This window comes from Pithys albifrons, chromosome 3, assembly GCF_047495875.1.
Source record: "Pithys albifrons albifrons isolate INPA30051 chromosome 3, PitAlb_v1, whole genome shotgun sequence".
Lineage (NCBI taxonomy): Eukaryota > Metazoa > Chordata > Aves > Passeriformes > Thamnophilidae > Pithys > Pithys albifrons.
In genome coordinates, this window is record NC_092460.1 from 89,115,370 (window position 1) to 89,129,407 (window position 14,038).

Sequence of the window (14,038 nt, forward strand, 5' to 3'; positions counted from 1 at the left end):
ATTAGAACGAGGAGATTAATACATTATCATTGTTAGTCCTACTGGTTAATTGCCTTCATTTTACAAGTGAATTATTTCAACTCAGTGCAAACAGCAAATCAATTTGTTTGCTACTGTCATTAGCACTAATCAATAATTAATTAGGAATATTAAAAATTGTTAGCATGGAATTTTTCTCTTCTGCAGTTACCTAATGCCAAATTTATTTTGCTGAGAGGTTGGCATAAGACTGGGACAGCTATGTGGTCATGGAAAATAAGCTGAAGGAAAAGTTCAAGCTGAGGAGTAGATAGGATTTCTTATAAGTCTCAGTAAGTAGTCTGTCTAACCAGGGTGAAATTTAGCTGCTTTTTTACTTTTCTGGATGGAAAATCTGATATTAAAGTTTAGTCCACAAATATGATGACTCAGTTGCTCTTTTCTCTGCAGACTCAATATTTCATTGATTTTCTTTTTAATATTAAATTAACTTTCAATTCTACATTGACAAAAAAGTGTTGGGATCTCTCTCTCATAATTTACTGGAAGCCAGCAAAAGAAAAAATTCCTCAGGAATCATATTGCTGTGACTATGAAACAGCAACCAACTCAACCATTTTCAAAATTATACCAAACTCACATGAAAGGAATCCATCTGACAATGAATGTTTCGGCAGTTGTATGTCCAATTTAAGGAAAGCAAAACTCTCCCAACAGATTATGCTCTCTGAGAATGGGAATCCTGCATCACAGACAGTGTCATGAGAGATAAAACATTTTAAAGTTCTAGGATGTTATGTCCCAGTGCAGGAAACTCTGTAACTAGGGTAAAGCTGTAAGCCAAGGCTGTCAGCAGGCTCTGTTCAGGGTACATCGGGATGTGGGCAAAGATAAATGCAGTGTGAGTTAATTCTTGGCACTATGGGGAGCTTAATATAGGTGAAAACAAGTTCAGGTTTACTTCAATTCCCACTGGGATCTAGAAAGCTCCTGTATAAGCTTACAGCTGAGGGAATGCAGTTACACAGAATTAATGATGGAATTATTGAGGGAGTTAAGGGGTCTCTAACAAAGTGCCTGTGTGCACTGCCCATGGGGATTCCTGGTTAATACAACACGATTTAGTCAGTGTTGTTGTTCAGCCCTCAGTTCAACCCAGCACAGTTGCATGTATCTGGACTGGAGTAATAAAGACCAGATGCCATGGTTTTGGTTCAGATGGCCCAGGAGAAATTTGGATTACAGATTTGACATATCATAAATGTGTATACAGTAACATTAGTCATTAGCTACTCTCTCAGTCTGGATCTGCATGTCTAGTTTTGGCTAATTTCTTCCTCACTGAGGTGCCTTACCCTGCTGTCAGTGCAATTAATAGCCACATCTTTTTCCATGTCCCAGCTTAGAAGTGAGGGACTGCCCTTTCTGAAGCAAAAAAAAATTTCCAAATGTGTTTTAGAAGAACCAGTGTCCTACTTTAATACTCCACACTATCACAAACAGTAATGGACAGACTGATTCCTTTTTAACACACTCTCAACACATACACCTGTGCATACATGCTCACATATGTGTATATACTCATATGCTTATAATATAAATACAGACAGCATAATGATTGCCTTGGAGTAGCATCTGGGACAGTGCTACATTGAGTTGAATGACAGGAAGAATTAAAATACTGGTCTACAACTGAAAAATAAGTTTTCACTGTTAAAAAGCACGTTACCTGACTGTAGGTCAATGTTTTGGCCAAACTCTGCCTTTGTACTTAACAGATCACTCTGGCATTTTTCCTGTTACAGGAAACAGTGATGTGAGCTGAGTTGCATCACACTGACTGGTTGCATCATCCCATTTTTATGGGTACATCAAGTATGCCATAAAACCTTTGCTTTTTACTGAATACTGAAAGAGGAATGGCGAGTCACTAATAGGTCAAATGCAGTTTCAAAAACAAAAGTTCATTTTTTTATAGCACAGACACAAATTCCACTTTTGGTAATTCATTAATTTCAAACTCAGATGCCTAATTAATTCAGTCTATGTTCAGGCATTTAGGAAAGTAAACCAAAAATTTCCAAGTAGAACCAACTTCAGCTAGAAATGGCATCACACTGATAGGACTTTGATAATCTGAATATATAATGATAAATAAAAGCATTTGATTATGTATCTGTAGTGACATTGATCTCCTTTGGCCTCCTGATTTATAAAGAATATAAAAGTCACTTATCAAAACTTAGGAGTTTTGTATGCAAAAATGATACACTCTTGGTAAAACACTCTCTGTGAGGAGAACAGAAGTTACCACAATATTCAACATACCTTCTTAGAGAAATAAGCATACCACTTAATATACTGGTTTAACTGAGGATGTTGGTGGTAGGACATCTTTTTCCCAGAAACATAATTTGGAGAATAAACAGTGCCTAGAATTAATGGAAATGTAACTAAAAATTAAGATATCTCTAGTATGAATTGACTTTGTTTATTGGCAGCTTGAGGAAAGATATTTATTTTCTATCCTTCACCTTTAACAGATTGCTTCCCTTGAGGCCTAAATTCTAAGTAAACTGTTATGATACTGTGCAACAGATTTGTCTGAGCAACCAGCTGAAATTAAACAGTCATTGCTTATGGTGATATTTTTATCAAATCTCATTTGGAGATCACAAACTCTAGATGGTTCATCACATATTTCTGTCTGCAAATCCTCTGCATTAGATACTATGGGAGTATTTAATCCATAGAATTACTGTTTTTCATATTAATGAGTTATAAATGAGAGCTTAATTACTACTAATTCCTTGAAAATCCACTGTTGGTGATTATAATCACTAACGATTAGATTGTTAAACATTCATCTTTGCCTATCTTTAGCAAACCTTATGAGAAGTTATGGATCAGATCCTCAGTTTCTGATTCTACTGCCAATGTAAAAGAACCTCTGCTGGTGGCAAACACTACCAGGTCATGCTTGGCACTTACACAGGGGCTGACTAGGAGACAGAAAGAGATGTGAAGGGAATATATTGCACTCCTGCAGTCCACAGCCCACAGAATTGTCTCCAGCAACTATTTCTCCTGGTGTAACTCAGAGTTCTTTCTTCCAAATGTGCTATTACACGGCTGAATTATCCTGATCTTCCTTGTTTTGGTATCAGGAGAATGAGGAGGGAGGCTGACACCCTGAAGGCTCTTAAAACTTCTTACAGTTACAAGTGCAATGTGGGCTTGCACAGAGATTTATATACCTCCATGTGACTTCAACTGACATTAAGTAATAATCGTTAGGCTTCTGATGGACATTTAAAATGTGTCCAAACTGTTTTATCACCCATTTGAGCACCTTACTGCAGCTGGTGTACAGAGCTAGTTTCCCCAGGATGGCCTGCAGAGTAATAGGTGTACTTCAGACAGATCAAAGTCATCTGGTCCAGCATATTTTTGCCCTTCAAATGTTCTTTTAGTATTTATTTCATTATGCATTTTTTAAATAACAAACTTGCAAAACTATTTCAATTGGAATGGCAGGTTTTCATCTGTATAAACATTAAGGAGTTTGCTTTTTTTAGTGTATTTTACTGAAGTTTGTGTTCCTCTTTATTGCAGCATTGTACTTAAAACATTTATTTGCTCTGTTACAACATTGTCATTTAGTTAAACATCTCTTCATCCCTTGGTTTCTACTCTTCAGCAAGGCTCAAATCTCACCCTTATTTAGGATCTGTCAGTCAGTCATTAGCAGGTAAAGCTGAAACCATTTTAGAAGTTACTGCAGGTATCTTTCCTCTTTCATTGTTTGGGGTTTGTATCTCTACCACTGTGAACACAATGATTACTTAAGGTCTTTTCACCCACTTTGAAGAAAAATCACCCATTATGTATTTTAAATAATCATTACCTGGGAACTTAAGTTCAATTGATGACTTTTGTAAACTATCCTTTCCAGTTGCTGAAAGAGCTGTATCATCCAACGAGGCTGGAAACGTCATAGCAGTCATTTCTTAAACCACCTCAATGGTGCGTTCAAGAGAACATCTTTCAAGAGCAGTAATTTCTTCCTGCTCTTTGTCAGAGCCCTTTTCTGCACCTCTGTCAGCTGGAATTGACTTTTTGAAATAGGAAGAGACTGGTAAAAAGTGGTCCAAGTGCAGTTTCAATAGCATCCTGCACAATAGCATCTCTGGTAAAATATATCTTGGAAAGACTGGGAGAAATAAAAAAATACCTCACATACTGTATATACATAATTCTTTCTATATAGTTCTACATACATACAGAACCAAGATAAATACGTACATGTTGTATAGACAGCTCTATCTTTATGTATATAGAAATACATATATAAAGAACATAATCCTGTAATTCCCTTAAAAACATAAGTTTAAGAAACGAGGAATCCCAGTGGTTTGAATGAAATGAATGTGTATTCCATATTTAAGTTTCTTGCTGAACTCAAACTATTAATCACTACCTATAGTGAAAATAAGTTTCACAGACAAAAAATATTGATATAAAATATCTGACCATAAACGTGGTGAGAAAGGACCATCTCCTGCTCTGTTATATGCAGGTTTCAACCCTCAGTTCACTGTTTGCTTTCTCATTTTGAATATATTTGGTATCTAAGCAACTCATAGTCAGAATAAGATAAAAAGTGCATGTGATCGCTTAATATAAGTTAAGAAACAACTTAAAGCTCTGCATAAATGCATAGTGAGTAAGGAAAATCATCAATGAAAGATGTAAACTGAAATTTATTATGCTACATGTAACCAGCTTCATACTCAGGCACGAGTTCTGTCTCTAGCAACTGCTACTAAACAGTTTTAGCCTCTTGAATGAAAATAAAAAGTCACACTTACTAAATTCAAGCAGTTTTCTCGGAAGCAGAGACTTTCTGTAGGAGTAGTTGGGCACTGGTAGGCCTCAGTTACTGGCAGAGACAGCAGTCTTTTGTAATAGTTTTTCATTTGCTGATTTAAGAGTCCAGGATTCTGTCCTGTGAAAACACAGAGCTCCCACCATTTCAATCAATAATGATATTATTAATAATTTTAAATTATTAAAACTACACATTTGTTTTTAGTTTTGCCTCATGATAGTAATAGTGTCACTTTGGGTTAATAAATAGAATTATTACTGGGTATTTTGTTTGAATTCTACACTATAAGCTGAATGACACAGTAGTGGTGGTTCCATTCAGCTAATAGGGTGGCTTTTAGAAGCAAGGCTGCAGTTATTGAAGTAACTTTCTTTTTGTTTAATTTTAGCTGGACTGGTTCCTCAACAAGCTCTCTATAACCACCCAAATCCTAGGACCCGAAAATGAGTAGAAGTAGGGATGCAACAGGGAGACGACGGAGACTATCCCATCAGGTAATATGGATTTATGTGGTGCTGAAGTGACCTTGGGAGGCACTATAGTCTGAACCATCAATTCTTCAACAGAATTGCTGAAGTGAAAGTGACGTTTTTAAAGACTGGCCTCTCATTTTAGGATTCTTGCTCAACTCAAAGCCAAATTTCAGATGTTCTCAGTAGTAAATCCACAGAAGATGCAAATTCTGAACATCACTAGGAACTGCTTCCAAAGAATTTCACTCCCATATAGGCTATACAAATGTGGACTTACTGAGACTTCTTTCAATTATTATATCTGGGGTTTTTTTTCTGAAACATGGTCTATCTGTATGCAGAGCAATCTGGCCCAAGAAATTCTATGGTTTCAAGAGCTAGAAAAAGAGTGTTTCACTCTGTAGGGATGCATATGCCTTGATGTGACACTTTGAAACATACCTATTGTTTTAAATTAAGATTTTTCCCAAGTATAGAAGTGGACTGAATTAGTAATACTACAACTTCTGCCCATGTATGCAAATCCAGTAGCAACAAAAATAATTTCACCTTATTATGCTGTCAAAGCTGTTATAAATATCAGGCCATTTAAAAAGACTACACAAACTGGTGTAGATAACCACAAAAAAAGAATCAGTGGCATCTTTTTTTCTTCTCTTTCTCTAATTCCATTCAGGTTGGTTTTGGTCCATTAATACACCAGTTATATCTAAAGATCTGTTCAGGCCAAGCTATGATGATTGTGTGTAAATATATATACAAACCCCTTGACTGCTAAAAATAAACTTGTAGTGAATGAACACTAATTCCATGCTTGATTCACGCAAGCCTTATTTACTTATTTAACATTTCTCCAAGCTCAGACCACAGAAGGAGTTTATCACTTGTACTTTCATAACCCAGCATGCAGTTGTCACATTTATCTCTCCAACACAATGTGTAACATTTATGCATAATGCAATTTTAACAGTAATTTGAGCATATTGTTATGCATTTTCAGAGTGTTGTCTGCAAAGCTTGACTAGAGCAGAGACTCCATAGCCCTGACTTTAAGTGGTGTTCTGTATTAACAAATGTAAGTTATGTGCACAATTTTGTGACCATCTCTACAGTCTAACATTATTTCCCAGGGATCTGGAGAGGAGGGACCCAGCACCTGCAGATCCCTCCTGGGGTGATGCCACTGTCCCCTCACAGGATGCACCTTGAAGTGGACCCTCAGCTCTCCACAACCAGTCACCAGAGACACCACACACCTGTCTGTGGGCCTGTAGAGATGGCTGGAGTTAAACTAACAATTACCACAACCACGTATGCACCTTCTGACCCTGTGCCCTGGGTCTCTCGACAAGAGCGCTCCATGAACCCCAACACCCTTCTCTTCCTGATGAACTGCTAACGAATTGCTCACACTTCTATGTCCATGGATGCTCCATACATGGCTCTCCTGTGGGATAAGACGGCGCCCAATTCCGGGGGCTTCTGAACAGCCCCGCTTCCAGAGCGACAGCTGCCTTTGTTGGATTCATTACCTGGTGTGCAGCAAGCCAATTAATTACCCACTCGGGAGAGACACAGATCATTTATTTCTGAGCAGAGCCTGGGTGCTCAGTGGCATTCCAGAAATCAAGCATCTCAATTATCTAAACTTCTTACTATTTTATTTACACATTTTAGCAAACAAAGGAATTAGTGTTCATTTGCTACAAGTTACAGAGTTCTGTTATTAATTAGTATTATATCTTCTATTGGCTAAGGATTATTTTGCTTCCAATGCTAATTAGTCTCCATGCCCAGTCTTTCTCTTCTTTTGGGTCGGTGGCTTTCCTGGGTTGGTGGTCCATGGAGCCGATGTTTGCCATCTGTCCCTGTCCGAATTACCTTTTACCCAGGCGGAGCCGATTCAGCACAGTTGCTGAGTTGTCTTTATTAGTTTCTTCCTTATCTCGGGAGTTCTGCCAAATGTCCGCGTGGCCCGTAAATGTTGCGTTCTTTGTGCCCGCTATCAGCGGTACATCCTTCTCCCCGAGCTTTGTTAACCTCCCCCGCGGCCTGAGATCGCTGAAACATGTCAACCCTTAAGGCAATGCTACCGCCAACTAATTAGTCTTTCTAAACCCGGCCATCACCTGGAGCTTGTTAGCCGCTGTTTCACGGATTAAGCCCCTTCGTGTTGATTAGGCTTGAGAGTAGAAAAAGATCAAACACTAAAGAACATCCTTTCTTAGAAAAATTTTACATAATCCACATTTTGCAACACCCTCCCGGGTCTGCCGGTGGGGTAAGACCCATCCCCAGCCCTGGGGTTACCAGGCAGCTCCTCCTCCCGGAGCGGCGGATTTCCTGAGGGAAAACACCCGATATCCTGCAGGATATCCCTGTTGGAAAAGCCGGGAAAACTCCCCTCAAGGGTCTCCCTAAAGGATAACACCTGATATACTGCGGGATATCCCTTTTGGAAAAGCCGGGAACTCCCCTCGCGGCTCTCCCCGAGGGATAACACCCGACATCCCATAGGATATCTCTGTTGGAAAAGCCGCGGTCTCTCCACGAGGGATAACACCCGACATCCCGTGGGATAACACCCGCTATCCCGTGGGATATCCCTGTCAGAACAGCCGCACTGCCCCTCACGGCTCTCCCCGAGGGATAACACCCGCTATCCCGTGGGATATCCCTATCGGAACAGCCATGCTCCCGCCGCGGTCGCCCCGCCCTTTCCCGCCGCCCCAGGCGGTCCCGCGGTCGCTGCGGCGCCTGCGCACGTGACGGAAGGGGCGGTGCGCGCTGGCGGCGGTGGCGGGAGAGGAGCCGGTGGCTGAGCCGATGAGCGGAGCCGGTGAGCGGAGCCGGGGCGGGCGGGGAGGAGCGGAGCGGAGCGGAGAGGAGAAAGAGCAGCCTTGCTGCTGCTCGTTTCCCGTTGGGAATCGATGCGGCAGGGAGACCCGCCGCGGGCTGAGCCGCCCCCTGGGCCGGGAGCACCCTCAGCCTCACACGCGCGGCGGAAGGAGCCCTGATGCCCCGGTGATGGCGGGGGTCGTCCTTCCCTGTCAGGCGAGGCACGGCTGTGCCGGCGAGGGGCCCTGGAAGGTCTGCGGGGACGTGGAACCCTGCGAATCACCTTAAGTTCTGTCATCTTTCATGCTAAAGCGTGGAAGGGGGGCGGAGGTATTTTAGTACCAACTAACAGAGGAAAGTCCTCGTAAATCATGTAAATCCGACCTGTGCTCTGAGCATCCTTGTTTGGTCTCAGCTGCAAAGTGAGAGCTTTTTATCCCTTCCTGGTCCGGGTGGAGTCACATGTACAACCTTCCCGGGCAGGAACACCCTAAATTCAAGCTTTGCCTGGTACTAGTCCTTGTAGCATCATTGCCATTTAATCTAAATTAGTTGCTTGCTGAGTGCTCTAAACATCCTTTCCCTTGTGAGCTGTAGGATGGGATCTCTGTGGAGATTAAGACACCTACTTATGGTCAAGAGACATGCAGGTTTTCATCCAGTGGGTGAAATGTGTTCAGTGTAGGTTGTCATGTGTAGGGGCATTCGAGAAGCAGCATTACTTTGATTTTCTATACTTAATATGTGATTGACTTGTAAATAAACTTATTTTTCAAGTTACTTCAGACCTTTCTTGATACCTAACTGTAGTCTTTGTTAGATGCGATGTGGTTACTTGCAAATAGGTGTAATTTGAAGTACTGAATTGCATTATATCAGCATTACATCTGTTATCACCTTTTTTTTCCTCATTAATTCCACTTATTATTTTGTTGTTGTTGATGACTCTACAATGCCAAATTTTGCTCCAGAAGACACTGAAGGCAAATGTAAAAATAAAAGAAAAAATCTTTCCTCGAATGTATATATGGAAATACTTAACAGAGATTGGCCCCAAAAGAAACTCTTAATACATGTGTCTTTATGAACCTCCTTGTATCCCAATAGCTCTCCTGTTAGTGCAACCCACTCTTTCTTTTTTCCTTCACAACAGTTTGTTTTCCATTTCCCATGCTGCTTTCTGTTCTCCTTCTGCTAACCTAATCTTTTTTCCCATGGTGTGGTACTTATACCCAGCATAACATAATTGGCTGTACGTACTTAAATTTAAGTGTTTGGAATGCTTTGTTTATTATCTTTATCTTAATAACGTACAGATACTCCTGTCAGTTGCTAAGTTACCTTTATTGTTTTACTAAAGTTTCCACACTTTCTTTTTGTCAATTTGTATTGTGATTGACAAAATCAGAATCCAGCTGCTGAGAATACTTCAGTTCTCTCTCTGCATGTTGCTTGTATCACTCAAGATAAATGTACTGTCTTTCCAGCCCCTTTAGAAGTGCAGACGAAGTATCTTTGACAGAGGTGTTTTTCTATATTCAATCACCAAAATCCAGCCTTCACAGGATTTCAGCAATCAAGACCGTTATTTGTCTAGTCCTTATCTCAAAGGTAGACTATAATTAATGTTAAAGTTTATACAACTGTTTTGGGCTCATACTTATTTTTAATAAGTATTTCCAGTCTTTACCATCAGCTGGATTTTCTTCATATGCTGCTTTTAAGTGTTCCCATCAGCAGTCAAAGAGCCATTATTTTGTCATCTTCATCCTTCCTTATGCCCTATCTCTTCCCTGTTACTTGTAAATCCTAGTTTATTGGCTGTTCAGGGAAGTGATGATCTGTGACTAATCTACTTTCCCCATTTTATTCACTCACTACTTTTAAAAGCATATAAAACCAGAACTAGATATGTATTTCTCCAGTTAACTATTCCATGACAACTCCTTCTTTTTATGGTATGCTCGTATCCTGTATGACTTTCCCTTTTTATTTGATTTTTTTTTATTCTGTCTGGTGTGAAAATGTCTTTATCATGCCTTACATAGTTAAGTTCAATTTTGCTGAAGTCTTTTAAGTCTATCATAATTATACCATTATCCTGAGCTAGAAGTCTGTTTGGATTTTATATCAACTCCTGTTCATTTTCCTTTTATGCATATGAAAGCAAATGGTAATGAAAACTTTTTTTTTCCAGATCATTTTATTTCTTGTCTCTGAACCTCAAAAGGGACATGCATGTTTAGGTGACTGACTACAGGAATATCAACATGCCTAATCTTGAACATCCAGCATATCCAGCAGCTGCACTGCTTCACTTGGAAAGTTTGGTGCCTTGTCGAGAGTCCCAGGTGTCCATGTTGCTGTCAATATTTGGAGAGGTAGTGCTTTTTGTATTGTGTGTTTGAATAGCACAGAGACATTCTGCTGTCTCAGAGGGGAGAACAGAAATGGAAGGGCGTTTTTGTGATGTCATTGGGAACATACTTCGGTTTTCTCTTTGTTATGCTTTTATTTTTTGTTACTCATCTTTATCATTAGTGTTTGGCAGTTGGATTCTAGTCTTTTGTGAGGTTGAAAGCTGCCTTGCACCTGGAAGGACCCAGAAGAACACAGCTCTTTGTGGCTTGTTCTCTCTGAAGTCTGATTTTGCCATGATTGTTCCATCTTTGCCAGTTAGTACCAGGGAGTCTCTTCTTCCCTGGTCTAAAGTTCAGGGATATTTTTTATTTTTTTCACTGTCAGTGTAGAAATTCTGTTTGGTTTTGACCTGTTCATCTAATATCTGAATGACTAAATTCTAAGTTCATTGTTGGCCTGATTCTTAGTTCTGTGGCTCGTCATAAGATTCAGAAATCACTGGCTTGTTAATTGATTCTGTTACTGCTTTCCAAAGCTGTGGTAAAAAGCAATGGGGATTTTTGTCTGCAAACTTAAAAGCAGTTGATATGTCTATTTACATTCAAATAACAAAATGGAAATTAGTATCTGATTCTGGTTCTGCCTTCAATTATGGATAATAATAATAATACCATCAAATTATAGCAGTGAAGTTTTATGTAAATATTACAAGCATAGTGGCAACAACTTTTCTTAGAAAGAGATACTTATATTCTTGAAAAATATGTAGGGTATAGGATCTGCAAATCTTGCAAAAGAGTGACTTCTTTTTGGATAAATTGAATATTACTGTTTTTCATAAAAAGTATCCATTTTATTTTTGAATTCACTTTTAACTTAGTGTGCAAGATCCTTAGAAATGAGAAAAATGCAAAAATAAGTACCTGGTCAGAATGAAATAAAAAGAACAATTCAGTTATTTTCCTCGTATCTAAAAAAAATTGGATGAAATGTACAACATCAAGACCATTAAATAAGTAAATGTCTCATAAAAATTGCCTTGTGAGAGAAGAGCCAGCTCCTTTACCATTTCCTCCACCATTTTTTCGTGTTTCATGCTAATGAAAAGAAAAGCAGTTTGCAGAGGTTAGGGCAAGGTATGGCTTGCAGTTTGTGTGTACTGAGATTTGATTTCAGTTTTCTAATGTGAGTTAAGAGCACACTCCTTTTCCCTGTGTGTTTTCTGTTGTTTGTTGCAGCAGTTTCACTGGCAGTTGTGTGAGATTTGATTCTTGTGAGTTATCCTCCCAGCATTTCAGTGAGGATGAAACATAAAACTTAATCTTTTGATTCCATAATAGTTGTTGTATTTTATAGTTAATGCCTCAGTTTAAAAGATATTTTTCTTTTGGAGAGAAACTCCACTGATAAATTTTCTATCTGTTGAATGAAAAAGAAGAATGGAAACAGCAACAATTTTTTTTTCCATAGCGTCAGCACTTTAGTTTTCCATCCATCTTTATCTACGGACATACATCTAGTGGAAAGACTTATGTGATGCAAACTCTTCTAAACACCTTACAGGTAAGAATGTTCACAATGGATATTGATTTTACAATTTATTTATAACAGATGGTTTCTTGAAATAGCCTCTACTTCCTCAAAATGGCTTGTTTTCTCAGCCGTTTCTGACTTCTTGATTTTTCTCCTCCACTTACTGTTTCATGAATGCATCACTCTTCTCAGGAGCATAAACTCATAATACTCGCCTCACTTAGGGTAAAATGAAGTTGTACATACTGAGGTACAAATCATAATAACTTTTCTAGGAAAGTTAAAAAAAGATTAAAAAGAAGCCAAATAGTGTTCAGCTTCTTTGCATGACTTAGCCTGAAATACCTCCAGTGACAAGTAAGTGTTGATTGCACTTCAGTCTGCAAGTCAGTTATACTATACCAGTTTTTGAATCTTCTTATAATTCTCCTTTAATTTTACTTGTATAGGAAAAAGAGTGAGAGAGTACATGAAGAACAGTGAGAAGAATTTGCAGTAGTGGATTTTTGGTTTATTTGTTTTGTGTTGACAAACCCATTTTAATTAAATTCAGTTGGATGTGTATAATCTATCTAAATGTCAGCCTCAGAGCTTAAACTTAATCAAGTTGTTACAAGGATTCAAAGCAAACATAGCAAGCTATACATGTTCACTGAAAAAAAGATGAATCTGAAATGGTGATAATCACTGTCTGAACACCAGGCAATTGCCATTCCTTCTGATATAGATAGTTGCTTTTGCAGACTTGAGGTGAATGTTGTATTCATTGCAGTAAATCTGGTTGGTTCCATCAGTCGTCTTCTACAAGCAGGAAAATCTAAACTTTTGAAAAAGAAACAACGAAGGAATTCTAAAATGTTTGAGCAATGTTGCATAGGAACAATCAGTTTAATTCCTGAACAATTAGAGACTATTCTTTTGCTTCACAAATTTTGTGCACTTCTTTTTGTTCTAGATCCTCCAAATACAGCTTGATACTCATCATACATTAGAAATCCTATGATACAGGATGCAATTCACAGTTTTGAATGTAATTAAATCAGTTCTCCAGGTGTGTTTGTGTTTACTAAGCTTGGCATTGCCAGTGTTTTTGCTAGCAAAATGAATCTTACTGTCCCATGCCAGTACTGTTGATGTTTTCTCCTGAGTGAGCATTATTTTTGGAAATGTGAGGACTGTATGTTCTATTTCAACTTTTCCATCTAAGCCAAATTTCCTCTGGGTTCTTGCTCTTAGAAAATAGCATAGGTGTAAGTAAGACACAGGTCAAGGAGGATTCATAATGCAGATAATGTTGAAGTAAGTTATGTGGAAGCTCCTGAGAATTCATAGTACAGTTTTGATTTTGGAGCCTTATCTTCCTAGGAAGCTGGGACTATAAACTATCTTCCCCTCAGCTGTTAAGTAAGAAAACTACTGTAATGCTGTCCATTGAGGGATGAGTTTTATACTGGATTAATACTGGAGGTACAGGAACTTTATCATAAATGGACTTATTTCAACTTCAAGAGCTGTAGACAGAGAAATGTGCTCTTTAAACATCATGTGAGAATCTGAACAACATAGAAGTAGTGGATCATTGTGGCTGAATGTGTGTTTCTTGGGAAAATATTTGTCTTAAGGAATGTTTTAGAGAGCTATGGCCATAAGTCCATGTCAGTCCCTCTCTGATCAGTGCTGGCCAAAGACTTAGGCACTGGGTTCTTGCCACTTCTGTGGCCCTTCTTTTTCTGTTAGTAAACATGTATATTCATGCTAGTTTTATTCCTTGTTGTAATTTTTCCCCAAACATGTTAAGTCCTCATAAGTTGAAGGGTGTCATCACAGAAATTTCCATCTCAACCTGTTAATGTTTGTGTTTTGTCAGTCTTGAACTTCAGGGATTTAAATCCAGTGACAGGTGCCTACTTCACACTGAAACTATATTCCCACTTCTGTGTTCTCATAGGCCTGATCTTTTTGG

General features: G+C 38.8%; 1 protein-coding gene across 2 annotated transcripts in view; it reads left to right on the plus strand.

Moving 5' to 3' along the window:
• The first annotated feature begins 8,114 nt into the window (after nucleotides 1–8,114).
• The window catches only part of ORC5 (origin recognition complex subunit 5), a 66,396-nt gene continuing 60,472 nt past the window's right edge, over nucleotides 8,115–14,038 (plus strand). Inside the window, exons 1-3 of one of the 2 annotated variants that reach the window (XM_071550051.1) lie at nucleotides 8,115–8,182; nucleotides 10,379–10,562; nucleotides 12,013–12,105. In XM_071550051.1, the coding sequence (XP_071406152.1) occupies nucleotides 10,452–10,562; nucleotides 12,013–12,105 (204 nt within the window). In that variant the 5' untranslated portion in view covers nucleotides 8,115–8,182; nucleotides 10,379–10,451. Of the gene's footprint in view, nucleotides 8,183–9,676; nucleotides 9,793–10,378; nucleotides 10,563–12,012; nucleotides 12,106–14,038 lie in introns of those variants that run through there. The other variant, XM_071550052.1, reaches the window with a different exon arrangement.